This window comes from Sander lucioperca, chromosome 16 (genome assembly GCF_008315115.2).
Source record: "Sander lucioperca isolate FBNREF2018 chromosome 16, SLUC_FBN_1.2, whole genome shotgun sequence".
Taxonomy (NCBI): Eukaryota; Metazoa; Chordata; class Actinopteri; order Perciformes; family Percidae; genus Sander; species Sander lucioperca.
The window spans coordinates 23421211-23441210 of record NC_050188.1 but is presented as its reverse complement, the minus strand read 5'-3'; the positions used below and the strand labels follow the sequence as shown (position 1 = coordinate 23441210).

The following is a 20000-nucleotide window of genomic DNA, read 5'->3' as shown; positions in this document are numbered from 1 at the left end:
CATAGGGGGTGAAAAGAGGAGCCGAGTGCGAAAGTCTCCTCCGCCAGTACATAGCCTCTCCACCACCAAGACTTTTGCAGTGCCTCCTCGCGGCCACACATAGTAACCGGGTACCTCGCAGTCCCAGGATAAACTGCAGGGGATCTCGGAGCAGCAATAGGCCCCAGAGATGTGGTATGCAGGCCCACCACAAAGTGGACATGCGGTGAATATTACTTGGATCAATATCTGGTTAAAGTCTGGCGGCGATGGGGTGTCTGACAACGGGGGCAAGTTTGAATGGACTGGGAGCTCTTAGTCAGAGCCCTGCACGTCAGCGGCACAGGGTATTGGTCGCTAACAGCTGGTGCTGCGTGGCAGCTGTTCTCGGCAGACCCTTGTGCGACTGAGCAGCCCTATTTAGGGACCGCACTGCTCACCTCAAGTTGAGGAAGGGCCTAGAAAAGGTGGCCTAAAAAATGGCCACTCAACTCACACCTTGACAGGATACCGGTCATTCAACTTCTGCGGTCGAAACAGAAGAAACAAAACCTACAACCTTAAACTGGCAACATGGAACATAAGATCCCTGCTGGATTCCTGTGGCTAACCGCAATGCGGAAACGTGGACCCAGTAGGAGGCATTTAGACTGTGTCCGCCTGGAAGTCACTACTACAAGGAGTTCTGTCGCTCCCTGGCTGATAAACTAAGCTGAGTTAGGCTGAGCTAGAACTCCTCCTGAGGGGTGGAAATGCCAAAGAACAGCATTGGACTTCTATTACTGCAGCCCTTCATGAAGCAGCAGCCCAAACAATTGGCTACAAGAGCAAGAACCATCAAGACTGGTTTGATAACAACTCGGAGTCCATCCATAACCTACTAAGCAACATGCACAAAGCACATCAGGTTTAGGAAAGAGTCGTGGGTGGGCGTACGGTTCTGGGACAAACGGGAAGAATGGGATGGTTGGGTTTAGGAAAGGGTCGTAGGTGGGCGTACGGTTCTGGGACACGCGGGAGGAAAGAAAAAAATGACTATAGCAAACGTGACAGCGGGACGTGAACCCCGCTCTCCTGGGTGAAAGTCCTGTGTTTGACCCATCCACCCCCCCCAACTAACCTCCTTACGCTGAAATATGCCCTTACATACTACTCGCTAAATCCTATCTAACTGCTGCTCTCCCCGGTGCGTTACACAAACACGCTGAAAGACGCCTTTTTCGTCGCATCAGACGGTGACAGCCACTGTCCAAACATCCTTATTTTACGAGTTCGGAATGAGAACGGGTTGCCCCTTATTGACGATCTTAGTCAACCTCCAACCTTCCTGGAGGTTCTGTCAGCTGTCCGCTCCCTGAAGTACAACAAGTCTCCTGGCTCTGACAATATTCCTGCAGAAGTGCTAAAACAGGGAGGGTATCTCTGCACAAGAACACTACACCATTACATCTCCAAGGTTTGGGCTGATGAAACCATCCCACAGCAATGGGGAGATGCCAGTATTGTCACCATATATAAAAGCAAAGGAGATAGGGTCATATCACTTCTTGCTGTGGCAGGCAAGGTCCTGGCCAAGGTGATGCTACAGAGGCTTATCAATGACATCACAGAGTCTATTCTACCCGAGTCACAGTGCGGGTTTTAGAAAGAACAGGAGCACACTTGACATGGTCTTCACACCGTTAAAAGACAGAAGTGGACGTCATCATCGGATTCGATGGACAACCCCAAGCAAGCAAGTGTGTATGTGTGTGTGTGTGTGTCTGTGTGTGTGTGTCTGTGTGTGTGTGTGTATTAATGCGACTCACAACCAGGAAAGGTGGTCATGGTGCTGTCCAGCGGGTCAGTGGGCATCGTCATGTTGATGACGTAGGTGACACATGCCTGGTGTCTGAAAATGACACAAACCAAACATACTTTTTATTGCAGGATAATCATGCTCGGTGCCGACGGAAATTCTGCCGCATGTCCTTTTGGCCGGATGTCTGTCGGTTAACTGCTCCTCAGATCTCTGCAGGGTAAATCCAGGCAGCTAGCTAGACTATCTGTCCAATCTGAGTTTTCTGTTGCACGACTTAAACTACTTTTGAAATGTAATGGCAAAAATTACCTTTAAACATGATTTGAATTATATTCTTCTACATTCTGTGTTTAACTTAGAAGATTCTCCATGTGGAACAGCTTAAATCGTAAACCTTGGAGACACTTGAAGCTATTTTCTTTTGGGGTTTCCTTCTAGCCTTCTGTTTTAGACTTTAGCAGATAAGGATTACTGTACGTACACACCGCCGCCGACTTGAGCTTCTGAAGATACCGGAAGTCGTTCATTTTCAATGGAAGCTGCTTCTCTCAGCTGCAAGGAGCGGAAAATCTGTCGGCGTCACGTTTTGGGCGTTTTGAGCGTTTTGAGCGACCAGAGCGTCAATCAGAAAGTTGAAAGTAGGTCAACTTTATGGTAATGAGCTATGACGCGGTTCAGCGGCAAGCAGCGGCAACCAATCAGAATATAGACGTCCTTCACGCTGGCTGATTCCAGAGAAACATACGATGTAAACTTTGGTTCCTACCAAAACATTAGTTCAAAGAAAAAGGAGGAAAAGCTCATCATGGCCGTTGCTGGGTTCCCTATCATTTATGATATTTCATATAGGGACCAGTTAACGTTACCTGCCGGTCACATGGTCTCTAAACAGTCCGCTCACGGTGAAGTCCTGCACGCCATCAACAGCTGGCGGCTGCTCGCTCTGCCTGCACGCTGCTGCGGTTCAGCGGCTAACGAGCGAGCTAACTGCTAACAGACACCGCTGTGACCAACAACCAATACACATTCTGTCATTATATATGTAATTTATAAAAGGTTTCTAGTGTCAGTGTATTGGCCGTGCAGTGGCTGCTTGATCTTTTTCCATGATGAACATAGAATGCTGCTACGTCAGAGCAGCCAAAGCCTCAAACAGCTTCCCCGGACTTTCTGACCAGCGTCTTTGACCGGGCGGCCAGAGCTTCTTTACAGCTCAAGTCGGCGGTTGTAAAGAGATTTCGAACTGCTTATGGTATTTAGTTTAACTGTTTGCTCCTACTAAGAAACTTTAGGAGGAGGGCTATGTTTGACTGTTGATTTTTAGCTTGCCAGAAGACGCTTTCCTCTGTGCTGATTGTACTGGGGAAACCATGTTCTCTATATTTGCAAATATAAATAAATATTCAAAGACCAAACTTTGGTTTACATTCTCAGATAGTCTCTATTTGTTTCATCTTATACCTTTTGAAAAACACCCTGCTGCAACGAGAAAAGTTTCCACCACAGAACGTAAACATGTTCCACCAAAACAAGTTCCTTCCAGAGGCTATTTTGCAGAAACACCGCTTAGCGCCGGCCAAGACGATTGTGATTGGTTTAAAGAAATGGCTATAAACCAGAGCGTTTTCTCCCATCCAGGAATGCTGTGTGGACTAGCCAGACCTTCCTCCGCAGCTCTGCGGAGGAAGGTCTGGCAAAGCGAGACTATGTAAGCACTGACTTACGTGTACATGTTCCTCTCTGTGAACACGACCGTCGTCTTGTCATCGCGGAGTCTGAACTCGACGTGGGAGCTGGTGACTTTTGGAAGCAGCGCGTTGCCTTTGTCGTGGTCAGTGACCGACCAGACCAGGACCCAGTCTGCGAAAATCTGCAGAGAGAGGGAGGGAGGGAGACAACATTATGGAAAGGATCCCTACAGAGATAGACCTTTTTGATAAAGAGTAAGATCCTTTTAGTTTAACATGAAATAGCCTCGAAATCACCATCACCAAACTCCACCAGACTCCGTGTAAATAATCCAACCCAGTCTCACGGCAGTTCGTGTAAATGTCACGTTATTGTTAATCTATTGATTCGTGTTCACAGGGACGTTTTTCTTGTTTTTTACGTGGTGGCCAGCACGAAATACCCTACGGGGAAAGGACGCCTCACACGCTGGGAGACGGCCGCTGGGGATGTGCGACAATAACGGGACGGTTGTGATTAGGAAGACTACGGGAAACTAAACGCCACACGCGGGACACGATCCCCGCTCGCCCGGGTGAAAGTCCTGTGATGTTTGATCACTCGGTATACACAGGAAATATTAAGGTCTAGGTCTAACTGTTCTCCAAACAAATGTTTAGGTGAACTCGAAGAGAACTAAAAGAAATCTATTCAAGGGAAAAGAACTGATTTCAAAAATCGCTGCAAAAAGAAAATCACGATACATGCATACCACCCCACGTGTGTGTGTGTGTGTGTGTGTGTGTGTGTGTCTGTGTGTACATGTGTGTGTGTCTGTGTGTGTACGTGTGTGTGTCTGTGTGTCTGTGTGTGTGTGTGTGTGAGTATGTGTGTGTATGTGTGTGTCTGTGTGTGTGTGTGTGTGTGTGTGTGTGTGCGTGTGTGTGTGTGTGTGTGTGTGGGTGTGTATGTGTGTGTGTCTGTGTGTGTAATGTGTGTGTGTCTGTGTGAGTATGTGTGTGTGTGTGTGCGTGTGTGTCTGTGTGTGTGTGTCAGTGTGTGTGTCTGTGTATGTATGTGTGTGTGTCTCTGTGCGTGTGTGTGTGTGTGTGTGTGTCAGTGTGTGTATGTGTGTGTCTGTATGTGGGTGTGTACGTGTGTGTGTGTGTCTCTGTGCGTGTGTGTGTGTATCTGTGTGTGTGTCTGTCTGTGTGTGTCAGTGTGTGTACGTGTGTGTGTGTGTGTGTGTCTCTGTGGGTGTGTGTGTGTGTGTGTCTGTGTGTGTGTCTGTGTGTGTACGTACGTGTGTGTGGGTGTGTCTGTCTGAGCATGTGTGTGTGTGTGTGTGTTTGTGTGTGTACGTGTGTGTCTGTGTGTGTATGTGTTTGTCTGTGTGTGTCTGTGTGTGTATGTGTTTGTGTGTATTGGCGCTTTTCCATCACATGGTACCAGCTCGACTCACCTCGACTCTACTCGCCTTTTTTGGTTTTCCATTACGAAAAAAAGTACCTGGTACCTGCTAACAGGTACTTTTTTTAGTACCTCCTCAGTCGAGGTTCCCAGCGAGCTGAGGTGAGCCGAAAAGGTGACGTGGAAGCGACAGACGGGGGTGTCCTGAACAAACCCGCTATTTTTAAACAGTTTAGCCAGCTGTGTTTTTGTTGCTGCCTCCAGCTTCTTTAGAAACTAAATGTGTCTTCTGGCAACACACACCTTCACGTTCTGTGTGTGTGTACGTTAGGTCACGGCAGTTTACTGCGGCGCCGCTTGTTTTACAGTTCTGCGGAGGCTCCAGCAGAGCTTTCGCCGTAGCCTAACGACACACACACATGCTGGCTCGATGCACACACCAGCGCACAAGTATAAACATCAGGCCACATATTACAAAGGCTACACAGGCTACGGAGAAAGCTCTGCTTGGAGCCTCCACAGAACTGTAAAACAAACTCAAGTGGCCTGATGTTTATACTTGTGTGCTGGTGTGTGCGTCGAGCCGGCAGACGACCAGCCACGCTGAGGCGGGACTAAAATCTGAAATGGAAAACGGACGCACAGTGTGTCGAGTAGAGTCGAGCAGTTACCATGTAATGGAAAAACGCCATATGTGTACGTGTGTGTACATGTGTGTGTGTGTGTGTGTGTGTGTACCACCCCTTAGCCCTAATTGTAGGAGCAGAATCAGACTCACCTTGTGTATGTCTTTTGTTTGCAGCGTTACGTTCAGACCGTGGCAGTCTTCGGGGCCCGCCGGGGATGATTTCTTATGACAGAAATCTGTGAGGAGACATAAGGATCAAATCATTTCAGTTATGTTTGTTTTTTTTAATTTGCATCTCTACAATCTGTGGGAGGAGAAACCAGACAGGAAGTGACCTGCAGCTCCGTCGTAGTTGAATGGGTTGGCGTTGGCGGGGAATCCCAGACAGGCGGCCAGTTTGTGGTGATCGCTGTGGTCTGCTTTCAACTTCTCAACATCACGGTGATCCCCCTCCCTCCCTGAAACACACACACACACACACACACACACACACACACACACACACACACACACACACACACACACACACACATTAATCCATGAGTAAAATAATGTGTAGTTGCAGCCCTAAAGATAATAATATGAGTGTCTGTGTTTACTGTAGTTGAGCAGGAATCGTCCCTCGCTGTCCTTGAAGACCATCGACAGACAGTCGGGGCAGGTCTCAAAGAAAGTCACAGTCGCTGTCTCGTTGTACACCTCAAGAAGTCCGTCCTTCTCCATGGCTAACACACACACACACAGACACACACACACACACACAGAGACACACATTACATGCTGCGCCAATGGTATGAAACAGGACACATTTCCTGTCTCCTAAAGGGGCGTCAACAAAAACGACAAGTGTGGCTAGCCACACGTGGCTATAAAATGTTAACTACCTGCATGTTTGTGTGTGTATGTGTGTGTTTCTGTGTGTGTGTGTGTGTGTGTGTGTGTGTCTCTGTATGTGTGTATGTCTTTGTGTGTGTGTGTGTTCTTGTTTAACTATATTCGTGGGGTTCAAAAACCGAGAGTCCACTATAGTTGTGTGGTCCCGACAGCTTTGTGGGGGCAAAATGCTGGACCCCAGAAGTTTAAAGGTCTGTTTGAGGGTTAAGACTTGGTTTTAGGGTTAGGGTTAGAATTAGGTTATGGTTAGGGTGAGGGTAAGGGTTAAGGTTAGGCATTTAGTTGTGATGGTTAAGGTTAGGGTAAGGGGCTAGGGAATGCATTATGTCAATGACGGGTCCCCACAAAGATAGTGCCACAAACCTGAGAGTGTTTGTGTGTCTGTGTGTGTGTGTGTGTGAATTAATGCGACTCACAACCAGGAAAGGTGGTCATGGTGCTGTCCAGCGGGTCAGTGGGCATCGTCATGTTGATGACGTAGGTGAGACACGACTGGTGTCTGAAAATGACACAAACCAGTTAGACAACACGACACAAACAACAAACGTACTTCTTATTGCAGGACCTTCATGCTCGAGCCAAGTCATGACTCCGTAACTCTGTAATGTAAGTACTACCACACAGTAAAAACTTACTTGCAATACTTGTGTTCTGGCAAACTTAAAGGGGAACTATGCATTTTTTTAAGCTTAAGCTTAGCGAGTCATTGGAGTGGTTATATGACTTTTTTTTCGGGTTGGATGGTGGTCAACTCGCTCCCCCCTAGCGCCTGTGAGCTGAAAAACCACCCTCGCAACTTTGGGCTGGCGAGCCAGCAGCCTCAGCGTCAGGAAGTACGGGGCTCTATAGAGAAACCTGTAGGGGGGGGCTCTATAGAGAAACCTGTAGGGGGGGCTCTATAGAGAAACCTGTAGGGGGGGGCTCTATAGAGAAACCTGTAGGGGGGGCTCTATGGAGAAACCTGTAGGGGGGGCTCTATAGAGAAACCTGTAGGGGGGCTCTATAGAGAAACCTCTAGGGGGGCTCTATAGAGAAACCTGTAGGGGGGGGCTCTATAGAGAAACCTGTAGGGGAGGTCTATAGAGAAACCTGTAGGGGGGGCTCTATAGAGAAACCTGTAGGGGGGCTCTATAGAGAAACCTGTAGGGGGGGCTCTATAGAGAAACCTGTAGGGGGAGATCTATAGAGAAACCTGTAGGGGGGGAACTATAGAGAAACCTGTAGGGGAGCTCTATAGAGAAACCTGAAGGGGGGGCTCTATAGAGAAACCTGTAGGGGGGGATCTATAGAGAAACCTGTAGGGGAGGTCTATAGAGAAACCTGTAGGGGGGGATCTATAGAGAAACCTGTAGGGGAGGTCTATAGAGAAACCTGTAGGGGGGGATCTATAGAGAAACCTGTAGGGGGGGCTCTATAGAGAAACCTGTAGGGGGGGATCTATAGAGAAACCTGTAGGGGGGGATCTATAGAGAAACCTGTAGGGGGGGATCTATAGAGAAACCTGTAGGGGAGGTCTATAGAGAAACCTGTAGGGGGGGATATATAGAGAAACCTGTAGGGGGAGATCTATAGAGAAACCTGTAGGGGGGGAACTATAGAGAAACCTGTAGGGGAGGTCTATAGAGAAACCTGTAGGGGGGGATATATAGAGAAACCTGTAGGGGAGGTCTATAGAGAAACCTGTAGGGGGGGCTCTATAGAGAAACCTGTAGGGGGGGATCTATAGAGAAACCTGTAGGGGAGGTCTATAGAGAAACCTGTAGGGGGGCTCTATAGAGAAACCTGTAGGGGAGGTCTATAGAGAAACCTGTAGAGGGGGATCTATAGAGAAACCTGTAGGGGAGGTCTATAGAGAAACCTGTAGGGGGGGATCTATAGAGAAACCTGTAGGGGAGGTCTATAGAGAAACCTGTAGGGGGGGCTCTATAGAGAAACCTGTAGGGGGGGATCTATAGAGAAACCTGTAGGGGGGGCTCTATAGAGAAACCTGCGAGCAAAAAGCCAGAAAACAGCGAAGAAACGGCCCAAACTGCATAGCGCCCCTTTAAGTCCGATGAAAGAAGGAATTAATAAATTGGAGTCAGATTTGACAGGCCTTAGGGCCTTATTTTAGACATAATTCCTTGCACTAGCCAGACCTTCCTCCGCAGCTCTGTGGAGGAAGGTCTGGCAAAGCGAGACTATGTAAGCACTGACTCACGTGTACATGTTCCTCTCTGTGAACACGACCGTCGTCTTGTCATCGCGGAGTCTGAACTCGACGTGGGAGCTGGTGACTTTTGGAAGCAGTGCGTTGCCTTTGTCGTGGTCAGTGATGGACCACACCAGGACCCAGTCTCCGAAAATCTGCAGAGAGAGGGAGGGAGGGGGACAACATTATGGAAAGGATCCCTACAGAGATAGACCTTTTAGTTAAAGAGTAAGATCCTTTTTGTTTAATATGAAACAGCCTCGAAATCACCATCACCAAACTACACCAGACTCCATGTAAATAATCAGGACTTTTATCATCGTAAAATACACTTCATTCAAAGTCGACATAAACTAAATAGAACTTTAAAAAGCCGTCTTGGTTTGATTTTTCTTGGTATCAAAGACACGATATTGATATCGGTATACACAGGAAATATTAAGGTCAATCATTGGTAAAAACATTAGGGAAAAGATCCTTTTTTTTTTAAAATCGTCATAACAAATCACAATGATCTAAAAGAGTCAGGGCTTATCTGAGAAAACATTCTCTCTAATTTAGTTCAGTTTTAAATCATCAGCATCATACGTCCTGTTATGTATCTAACTGTTCTCCAAAGAGACTATATTTAATACGTAATATATAACCCTAACTATATTTAGGTGAACTCGAAGAGAACTAAAAATAAATTGATTCTAAGGAAATTAATTTGCAAACAGAAAATCACGATACATACCCCACGTGTGTGTCTGTGTGTGTGTGTGTGTGGGTGTCTGTGTGTGTGTCTGTGTGGGTGTCTGTTTGTGTGTCTGTGTGTCTGTGTACATGTGTGTGTGTGTCTGTGTGTGTGTGTGTGTGTGTGTGTGGGTGTCTGTGTGTGTGTGGGTGTCTGTTTGTGTGTCTGTGTGTGTGTGTACGTGTGTGTGTCTGTGTGTCTGTGTGTCTGTGTGTGTGTGTGTGTGTGTACGTGTGTGTGTGTGTTTGTGTGTGTGTGTGTCTTTGTGCGTGTGGATATGTGTGTGTCTGTGTGTGTGTGTGTGTGTATTAATGCGACTCACAACCAGGAAAGGTGGTCATGGTGCTGTCCAGCGGGTCAGTGGGCATCGTCATGTTGATGACGTAGGTGAGACACGACTGGTGTCTGAAAATGACACAAACCAGTTAGACAACACGACACAAACAACAATCAGACTCACCTTGTGTATGTCTTTTGTTTGCAGCGTTACGTTCAGACCGTGGCAGTCTTCGGGGCCCGCCGCGGCGAAGCTGCCGATCGCCGCTAGCAGCAGCGTCAGCAGCACGGCTCTCTTCACAACACTCATCCTGCTCTGAGACAACAATCAAAAGCACCCTCTGCTCTCTCTGGGATCAGTCGGGGACTGCACAGTGAGGACAGGGAAGCGGGTCGGGTTTATAACGGCCCCGGGACCCCGACGAGGGTCCAAAGTGTGCGTGGGCTCACAGTGTTATTGAACTCTGAAAGGCCTGTTGATGTCAGGCTGCATTTATGTGTACAAAGTTAAGAAAACCTCTGCACCAAAACAAGTGACAGAGAGCACGTCCCACTCATTTGAGCACATTTACTTTGGCTCACTGTCTCTCTCTTCAACCTGGGACCCTATTTTTCCAATCATTGGTGTCTAAGAGACTAATCTCCAATGTAAACCATACTATATTATACTATACTAGCTCAGGCATATAATAAGTGCCTTTTAAAAGGCTTTTAAGCCGGGGAGTGGAGTTCATGTCCTGAAGAAGTTAAGGAGAAAACACAAGACTTTCACCCAGGAAACAGGTGTTCATGTCCTTCATTTTCCACGAATGCTCTGGGTATAATGCTCAGGAACGAGGTCTTAAAATCCAAACGTACAAACAGACTTTTTAGACTTTGAAATGCTCTCCTAAAAAAACACACTGATCAGCGCTTTTCAGCACAAGAGCCTCGAATGACATTTGCTGATGTTCACGTAAATCACGTAGCACAAGTGTGTGTGTGTGTGTGTGTGTGTGTTTGGCTGTGTGTCTGTGTGTGTGTGCGTGTGTGTTTGTGTGCATGTTTGTGTGTGTGTGTGTGTTTGTGTGTGTGTTTGTGTGTATGCCTGTGTGTGTGTCTGTGTGTGTGTGTGTGTGTGTGTGTGTTTGTTTGTGTGCTTGTTTAAATATATTTGTGGGGTCCAAGAACCGGGGAATACAGTATACTTGTGGGGTCTGCACAGCGGCAGAAACAAACATGTGAGTGTGTGTGTTTTGTGTGTGTGTATGCCTGTGTGTGTGTCTGCGTGTGTGTGTGTGTCTGCGTGTGTGTGTGTGTGTCTGCGTGTGTGTGTGTGTGTGTCTGCGTGTGTGTGTGTGTGTGTCTGCGTGTGTGTGTGTGTGTGTGTGTGTCTGCGTGTGTGTGTGTGTCTGCGTGTGTGTGTGTGTGTGTGCGCGTGTTTGTGTTTGTGTGTGTGTGTGTCAGATCTTTGTTGAGTGACCATAAAGATGTTTTTAATGTGGTTTGTTGGTTGTTGGAGCAGACGATGCAAGAATCCAGAGAGTGGGATTGACACACGTATACTAGAACTTGAGTATTGATCCTGTGGACTGTGTACCTTCACCTGATACGCCCCCTCAGAAACCACTGGAACTTTTCTGAACCTTAAAACCAGCCCCCCCTCCCCCCATTATTAGGTTGCAGCACCAGAGCCCTAAAAATGGATGAAACTAACAGACTTTTCTCAGATCTAATAATTGTAGTCAGACTTCTTGAGCTTTAAGTTTTGGTCTTTAAGCTTTTTGAGTGTTATTTATTTATTGTTAAAAAGATTACAGGTATATAATGATGCTTTGAGAATACTACTTAAAAGGCCTAGATGGGGTAGAGTTACTGTACGTCCACACCGCCGCCGACTTGATCTTCTAAAGATACAGGAAGTCATTCATTTTCAATGGAAGCTGCTTCTCTCAGCTGCAAGGAGCGGAAAATCTGTCGCCGTCGAGTTTTGGGCGTTTTGTGTGACCAGAGCGTCAATCAGAAAGTTGAAAGTAGGTCAACTTTATGGTAATGAGCTATGACGCGGTTCAGCGGCAACCAATCAGAATATAGACGTCCTTCACGCTGGCTGATTCCAGAGAAACATACGATGTAAACTTTGGTTCCTACCAAAACATTAGTTCAGAGAAAAAGGAGGAGAAGCTCATCATGGCCGTTGCTGGGTTCCCTATCATTTATGATATTTGCGTATAGGGACCAGTTAACGTTACCTGCCGGTCACATGGTCTCTAAACAGTCCGCTCACGGTGAAGTCCTGCACGCCATCAACAGCTGGCGGCTGCTCGCTCTGCCTGCATGCTGCTGCGGTTCAGCGGCTAACGAGCGAGCTAACTGCTAACAGACACCGCTGCGACCAACAACCAATACACATTCTGTCATTATATATGTCATTTATAAAAGGTTTCTAGTGTCAGTGTATTGGCCGTGCAGTGGCTGCTTGATCTTTTTCCATGATGAACATAGAATGCTGCTACGTCAGAGCGGCCAAAGCCTCAAACAGCTTCCCCGGACTTTCTGACCAGCGTCCTTGACCGGGCGGCCAGAGCTTCTTTGCAGCTCAAGTCGGCGGCGGTGTGTACGTACAGTTAGTGAGATGTTTGTGTCTGCACTAGAGTGCGGATCGGGCCGCATTGATTTGTCCGAGCCCGACAGAGCAGTAACCGAACCCGGCCCGAGCCCGTGTATGTTTGTTTGTGTGGAGAGCTGTTATTAAGCAACTATAGGTTGGTCATTTGGAAATGTCAACAGATGAGCGCATCAGCGCACATGGGGTAACAAGCGCACGTTAACACAGGCGCGCACCTACATAATAAGCTTTTTTTAAATTTAAAATGTTCAATGCCTTATCACACTGATGTGACCGAGACCGACCCGATCCCGAACATCATTTATAAACATCTGTCCGAACCATAGGCAGCCTGGGGGAACTCATATTAATGTTAAAAAACCTCATAAAGTGAAATTTTCAAGCCATGGGACCTTTAAACTTCCTATTGTTGTTCAAATACCTGTATGCACCTGTTGATTTCACCTCACGCAATATATTTACACACACACACACAGCTTGAAAACCTCAGTGTTACACCATTTTATTAGATCGTGAATACAACATAGGGACCACACGTTTGATGATGTCACCTTTCGTGTCTATAACTTTCTCAGTTACAGCTTGAAATATTCACCAAAAGTTGTTGTTATAACTTCAGAATTTCAGCTTTAAGCCTTCGCCTTCGGCACAGAAACCTGCAGAGAGAAAGGGAGGAATAAGACAGGTTGATAATGACTGATATGTAGGTGCGTTTAGGGCGTGTATAAATCCACTTTTGCTAGTTTAACGGCGGAAAAAAGGGTCTGGTTCAAAAGGGTTGTACTTAGTGTCTTCATTAATCAGAGGTGTGTTTTGGGCGTAACATGCAATCAACCAATCAGAGATCATCTCCCATTCCCTTTAAAAGCCAGGCGCATTTGGACCTTGGAGCATTGCTATTATGCTGGAGGATTTGCACCGTAATATTTTTATTTGTAATCTTCTGCATGTGTGTGTGCTGCTGTGTGTCCCTGTGTGTGTAACAAGCATAGTGTGCACGCTGTGCACGAGCCTAGGAGCATTTTACTAATGCTCTGTTAAAATAACAATAAAATGCTGCGTTATTGACTTTAGACCAGGTTTTTGTTGGTCAAGGGCACGATCACTTCCCGCTGCCTCAAGATAGCAATACGCCAAGAATGCACCGGACCACACCTCCCTGTAAGACCAGCACGCCCAGAATGCACCTGAACACACCTCCCTGTAAGACCAGCACGCTCAGAATGCACCTGAACACACCTCCCTGTAAGACCAGCACGCTCAGAATGCACCTGAACACACCTCCCTGTAAGACCAGCACGCCCAGAATGCACCGGACCACATCTCCCTGTAAGACCAGCACGCCCAGAATGCACCTGAACACACCTCCCTGTAAGACCAGCACGCCCAGAATGCACCTGAACACACCTCCCTGTAAGACCAGCACGCCCAGAATGCACCTGAACACACCTCCCTGTAAGACCAGCACGCCCAGAATGCACCTGAACACACCTCCCTGTAAGACCAGCACGTCCATGGGCGCACAGATGGGCACAGGTGCATTTGCTATTTAAACGACGTGGGCGCCGGACGAGAAATTGACAACTGCGTCGGTCTTAAACTAGGAAAGACACTTGGGTTGGGCTTCACGCTGCGCCGGATGCATGATAGGGCCCTTTGATTTCGTTGTTTCATCTGACAAGTCAAAAAAAGGGTGTAGCACCTTTTTTGGGGTCATAGAGGAAGTCTGGTTCTCCGGAGAAGCCGAGGCAGCTCGCCTGCTGCTTGAAACGTTCCAGGTCCGAGTCCTTCAGGGTCTCCTCTCTGCCTGGAAACAAAACAAACACAAATGGACGGTTTGCTTCAGATATAAAATGTGATTTTCTCCCAGGCTCCTTCCTTCCTACCTACCTAACAGATAAAGAGAGTGGACATTGAGCTCTCCCCCCGGAAGGTCCACGTTGAGTTTCATTATGGTAGCGGCCTTGTCGAGGTCTCTGGTGGTGGTGTTGATGCTCATGAGCAGACAGCCGTCGCAGCTTGGCAGCATGTGGAACACTGAGGTGGTGTTGCCGACTGAGGCGAGAGACAAAATAACGCCATTATTCTCAATCTGAAGCAGAAACTGTCTTTTTAGCCTTAAAGCGTAACTCTCGCCAAAATGCAACCTAGGGTCTTTTTGTGAATGTACCCGAGTCAAACTTTCGTTTAAAAGCATATTTAGGATGGAAGCGCCACTTTTAAGATTTACTGTATTTTCGTTTTTCGGTCAAATAGCCTTTTGAATGGGAGTGCTAGGGGCACTTTTATGCTAGCCTCAAAATAGCTATTTTTAAAACACTAAGAAGGCTCGACACAACATGAGACTTTGCTCCAAGTATCACCAGGGGCTCTACACCTTAACGAAAGCATTGAGAACATTGTTTGCGTACCCAGAGTTTACTAAAAAGAAAGTTTTTGAGCAACTCACTGTAGCTGTTGTTCTTCCGGTCGTCGTCTATCGAGCCAGTCAAAAATAGTCGAGGGAGGAGAGTTAAGATGGAAAGCTCCTAAAGCTTAGTTCCATATAAATGCACGGATAATTCGTTGTTTTGTTGTTAGTGAAACATAATATTGACCTTGTAGTTGAAAAAGGAGCCTCATATAAGAATGACATTTCCTCCTGTGGAGTCCGTTCATCGGAGATCGCCTATTTTTGACTGGGAAAATGGCGGATAGCGTAAACAACTGCTAACGTGAGTTGTTAAAACCTTTCTTTTTAGTAAACTCTGGGTACACAAACAATGTTGTCAATGCTTTCGTTAAGGTGTAGAGCCCCTGGTGATACTTGGAGCAAAGTCTCATGTTGTGTCGAGCCTTCTTAGTGGTTTAAAAATAGCTATTTTGAGGCTAGCATCAAAGTTCCCCTAGCACTCCCATTCAAAAGGCCATTTGACTGAAAAACGAGAATACGGTAAATCTTAAAAGTGGCGATTCCGTCCTAAATATGCTTTTAAACGAAAGTTTGACTCAGGTACATTCACAAAAAGACCCTAAGTTGCATTTTGGCAAGAGTTACGCTTTAAAGGACAATTCCGGCGCAAAATGAAGGGGTTAATAACATATGAGTCGACCGTTCGCCACAAACGCTGTGCAACCAGTAACCAGTAACATTGCTCAAACTCAGCGTTCGTCGTTCGACTGCTCATGACTGTTTTCTAAGATGGCGCCCGAATGTAAACACAAATGCGACTGTCTTTATAATCTATCTTTGTAATAAACTGTCTGTACACTTACAAAGTTCTCAATGCTTCGGTTTACATGTAGGGACCCTCATTATGCTACCGTGGAAGTGTGGTGATATTTTGAGCCTTTTTAGTGGTGTAGAAATAGTGATTTACCAAGTCATTGGTACATGTCATTCCCCCTTCTCTCTCCCCTTACAAATGTTCTGTATTTTAGCTGCAGCGACACACATCTTTTCCGTTTTTTACTTACAGGGCAAAGTCCAGGTTTTCTGGAACCTTTTCTGGGGGATGACCCCCAAAGCTCCCGGTTATAATTGGTCCCCACAACCCCCCAACCCCCCAATGTTGAAACAAAACCTACGCCTATCGCTAGGTTTCCCCAGGCAGCTGAAATAACAGCAGAGTGGAGCAATTCAATTCACTCCCTACGAGAACAGCGGTACGAGCGAAATCTAACATCTAATATCCTTCACTGGTCTCCGTCCAGAGACACGGGATCTGGTGGTCCATTCTTATATACTGTCTATGGTGGAACCCCAGCGTGAGACTGAAAACCTAAGAACCTAATTTCTAGCACTGGGGCGACTCCATTGGCTCCAAAAAACAGATTAGGGTAACTTACTTGACGTTGTTGCAGTGTTGCCGTCAATGGTTACCTTGACAGATGTGGACAAGCAGGTTTTTTTCCTGATAAAACATGACAAGATGAAGAGATGAGTTTGTGTTCTTACAAAGCCGTTTTATGACTTGTCATCCACGTTGGCTTGCTAAGTTAAAGCGTAACTCTTGCCAAAATGCAACCTAGGGTCTTTTTGTAAATGTACCCGAGTCAAACTTTGTTTAAAGGCAGCTACACACCGGGCCGATAATCGTCCGTTGGACAGTCTGGCGAGGTCAGTGACTCGAGTCTGTTCGGTGTGTTCGGTGTGCCGTCGTCTGTTGGAGGAGCTGTCGGCCTTCATTTTGGCCGATTTGACATGCTCAGTCAGAGACAGGGCAGTCGGGACTCACCCGGAAATGACGAGCGGGATGAGCGTGACTAGAGTCTCTCAAAATCTGACGAAAATCTTTTAAACTGACCTTTGATGATCTGAAATGAAGACAGATTCAGCAACTGCACGGCCTATTTCTCTCTTAAAATGTTTTCAGAAACACGTTTCGGTGAACTATTTTAGTACAATATGAGATCGTATTCTGAATGAGTCGCCATTAATGGCCAGTTGAAAAATCCAAAATCCGTAAGCAGCAGCCAGACCCACGTGACGCGTTCGTCCAATCAGCTTCCGGTTTTAATTTTTTTGGGCGACAATCCAGATTAGCGCCGCCTGCTGTTATGGAGACGTATTACGTCTCGTCTCTTCGGTGCGTTCCGAGGAACTTTTTTGACCAACCTGGGGAGACTGATCAGTCCAACTGCCTTTTATGCCAACGGTCTAGTTGTCTGGTTGGTCTGTAACGGCCTTAAAAGCATAATTAGGACGGAATCGCCACTTTTAAGATTGGCAGTATTTTCGTTTTCAGTCAAATGGCCTTTTAAATGGGAGTGCTAGGGGCACTACTATGATCGCATCAAAATCACTATTTTTAAAACACTAAGAAGGCTCGACACAACATGAGACTTTGCTCCAAGTATCACCAGGGGCTCTACACATTAACGAAAGCATTGAGAACATTGTTTGTGTTCACAGAGTTTACTAAAAAGTGTACACATTTGTGTACACAAATAATGTTCTCAATACGGTCAATCTTAAAAGTGGCGTTTCCGTCCTAATTATGCAACCCAGTCTCACGGCAGTTTGTGTAAATGTCACGTTATTTTTCATCTATTGATACGTGTTCACGGGGACGTTTTTCTCGTTTTTTTACGGCACGAAATACCATACGGGGAAAGGACGCCTCACACGCTGGGAGACGGCCGCTGGGGACGCGCGACAATAACGGAACGGTTGTGATTAGGAAGACTACGGGAAACTAAACGCCACACACGGGACGCGATCCCCGCTCGCCCGGGTGAAAGTCCTGTGATGTTTTACCCATCCACCCCCCCGACCAGCCTCCCTGCGCGGATTTTCGGCTCTTTATACTACTCCCTACCGTTTTCGTGCTGTGACCATGAAATATGCTTCCCATTGAAATACATTACTTCACATTTTCGTGCTGGCCACCACGTAAAAAATGAGAAAAACGTCCCCGTGATCAATAGATTAAAAAAAAATAACGTGACATTTACACAAACTGCCGTGAGACCGGGCTGAATTATGTTTTTAAACGAATGTTTGACTCGGGTACATTCACAAAAAGACTATAGGTTGCATTTTGGCGTGAGTTTCGCTTTAAGGCTCTGACACACCAACCAGACGGCCGACCGTCGGCAGAAAAGTCAGTCGGACTGATCAGTCTCCCCGAGGTCCAAAAAGTGCCTCAGAACACACCGAAGCAACGCCGACTTGAGCGTACGTTCTGCGCGTGCGCGAGACGTAATACGTCTCCATAACAGCAGGCGGCGCTAATCTGTATTGTCGCCCAAAAAATGAAAACCGGCAGCTGATTGGATGAATGCGTCACGTGGGTCTGCCTTCTTCTCCCCGACCATAATGGCAAAACGCCTCTCAAAATCTGACGAAAATCTTTCAAAATGACCTTTGTCGATCTGAAACGAAGACGGATTCAGCAGCTGCACGGCCTATTTCTCTCTTAAAATGTTTTCAGAAACACGTTTCAGGGAACTATTAAGGTAAAATACGAGATCGTATTCCAAACGAGCCACCATTAATGGTCGGTTTTGAAATTCCGGAGAAGCCAGACCCACGTGACGCGTTCGTCCAATCAGCTGCCGGTTTTCATTTTTTGGGCGACAATACAGATTAGCACTGCCTACTGTTACGTCTCACGCACATGCAGAACGTACACTCAAGTGGGCGTCGTTTCAGTGTGTTTTGAGGCACTTTTTTGACCAACTCAGGGAGGCAGTCAGTCCGACTGCCTTTTCTGCCGACGGTCGGCTGTCGGGTCGGTGTGTCAGAGCCTTTAGGCACCGCCCACGGACCTGCAAGGCACAGAGAAAAACACTAAGAGACACACACAGCAGGCCCTGCTCTAGCAGGAGGGCCGTCACAGTTGTCTATTTGTACAGTGGATATTGCACTTCATTTACTCACATCTTGGTTCCCTGAGACATAACAACTTCATTGGTGCTTGTTGACGCGGTAAAATTTAACCAGGAGCTATCAGTCGTCTTCAGGACGCCTTTATAGAGGTCATGATCAACGTAACCCACCAGGATGTTCGACCTTCCGTACATCTGCACACAAACACAAAGTCAGTTACTGACAGCAGATGCTATTTTATTCGGGCAAAACCTCTGTACGGCTGCTTGAGGGGAAACCAGTTCTCAATACTGAGTTCAAACTCGTGTCCTGGGCTTCGATGATCAGTTTTTTGGGACATTTTTCAAACTTTTCCCAAGCTGCAGGACTTTCTAATCCAAACAAAGATAGTAGGATAGAAACACAGTCACATCCCAACCTGTTCTCACTCCGAACTCGTAAAATACGGACATTTGGACAGTGGCTGTCAGCGTCTGAAGCGAGTGTTTGTATAACATACCAGGGAGAGCAGCAGTGCTACTTCTGCTGCTTGGGCGGAGTGATATGCTTTGCAGCACCTGAGAAGCCCCGAGCAGATCAGCAGTGCTTCGCCTTTCTGAGAATATAGTTCCCAGTTTGTATAGGGTCCCGACCAAGCGTGTTAAGATAAAGCACGTTATATGACGCTAAAGGAGACTTTTAACGCCATTAACAACGAGAAAGGCACCTGACCAAGCGTCCGTATTTTACGAGATGGGAGTGAGAATGTGTTGCACATCTTGACAAATGGGTTAAAGGACAATTCCGGCGCAAAATTAACCTGTTTTCATGCTAATCGAATGCGTCTCTAGCTTTAAACAAGCTGCCGCAAACCAGTGGTTAGCTGCTAACGCCGTGCAACCAGAAACCAGTAACATAGCTCAAACACGACGAACGCTGTGTTTGAGCTATGTTACTGGGGCCTTCACTCCGCAGCGCTGTGGAGAGACTAGACGAGGGCTTACCATAGAGGGGTCAACCAGAGACAGAGGCTCGACCAAGGGTTGGCATTCTTCGCTTGTGAGAGCCGAGCAGCTCAGAAACAGCCCTGCTACCAGGAAATGAGCGCTGAGCCACAGATTCATGACGCTAACAGTGGGAAAGCTTCAGAATAAAACACGAAAGTGACGATGACTGAGCCTCGCTCGGCCTTTATAGCAGCTGCTCGTGGCAGAGTTGCAAGATTCTGGGTTTTCCCAAACGTACAGTTTGTTGTTCCCAGTTTTATCTTTTTTGTCCAGAGTTGGGCAGGCAACATTTCCCTGCCAGCGTGCCTCTAAGCAGGATCAAAGGGGATTTCAGGTTTTTGCCGTGTGTGTGTGTGTGTCTGTGTGTGTGTGTCGTGTGTGTGTGTGTGTGTGTGTGTGTGTCTGTGTGTGTGTGTGTCGTGTGTGTGTGTGTGTGTGTGTGCTGTGAGTGTGTGTGTGTGTCTATGTGTCTATGTGTACGCGTGTTTGTGTATGTGTTTGTCTGTGTGT

At 46.9% G+C, this 20000-nt stretch overlaps 2 protein-coding genes across 15 annotated transcripts in view; both read right to left on the bottom strand.

Annotated features, from left to right (window-relative positions):
* LOC116064680 overlaps window positions 1-9980 on the bottom strand; it is a 45271-nt gene extending 35291 nt beyond the window's left edge. For 6 of the 14 annotated variants that reach the window (XM_031319860.2, XM_031319859.2, XM_035992938.1 and 3 more), the window contains exons 1-8: window positions 9768-9966; window positions 8581-8726; window positions 6797-6879; window positions 6086-6211; window positions 5822-5944; window positions 5637-5722; window positions 3505-3650; window positions 1788-1870 (exon numbers count right to left, since the gene is read on the bottom strand). In XM_031319860.2, the coding sequence (XP_031175720.2) occupies window positions 1788-1870; window positions 3505-3650; window positions 5637-5722; window positions 5822-5944; window positions 6086-6211; window positions 6797-6879; window positions 8581-8726; window positions 9768-9893 (919 nt within the window). In that variant the 5' untranslated portion in view covers window positions 9894-9966. Of the gene's footprint in view, window positions 1-1787; window positions 1871-3504; window positions 3651-5636; window positions 5723-5821; window positions 5945-6085; window positions 6212-6796; window positions 6880-8580; window positions 8727-9629; window positions 9719-9767 lie in introns of those variants that run through there. The other 8 variants (XM_035992936.1, XM_035992935.1, XM_035992944.1 and 5 more) reach the window with 6 other exon arrangements.
* A 2700-nt stretch (window positions 9981-12680) lies between these two features.
* Window positions 12681-19753, bottom strand: LOC116064682. Its single transcript, XM_031319863.2, has 6 exons — window positions 19488-19753; window positions 18556-18698; window positions 16020-16084; window positions 14082-14246; window positions 13894-13998; window positions 12681-12847 (listed from the first exon to the last, which is right to left on the bottom strand). The coding sequence occupies exons 1-6, from the start codon at window positions 19605-19607 to the stop codon at window positions 12807-12809; spliced, it is 639 nt and encodes a 212-aa protein (XP_031175723.2). The 5' UTR covers window positions 19608-19753; the 3' UTR covers window positions 12681-12806.
* Between the last annotated feature and the right edge of the window lie 247 nt (window positions 19754-20000).

Coding starts and splice junctions, on each gene's coding strand:
- LOC116064682 (XM_031319863.2), bottom strand. CDS start 19,607: ATGAATCTGTGGCTCAGCGCTCATTTCCTGGTAGCAGGGCTGTTTCTG. Junction 14,247..16,019: donor CAACACTGCAACAACGTCAA/GTAAGTTACCCT, acceptor CTCTCGCCTCAG/TCGGCAACACCACCTCAGTG. Junction 13,999..14,081: donor CCACTCTCTTTATCTGTTAG/GTAGGTAGGAAG, acceptor TTTTGTTTCCAG/GCAGAGAGGAGACCCTGAAG.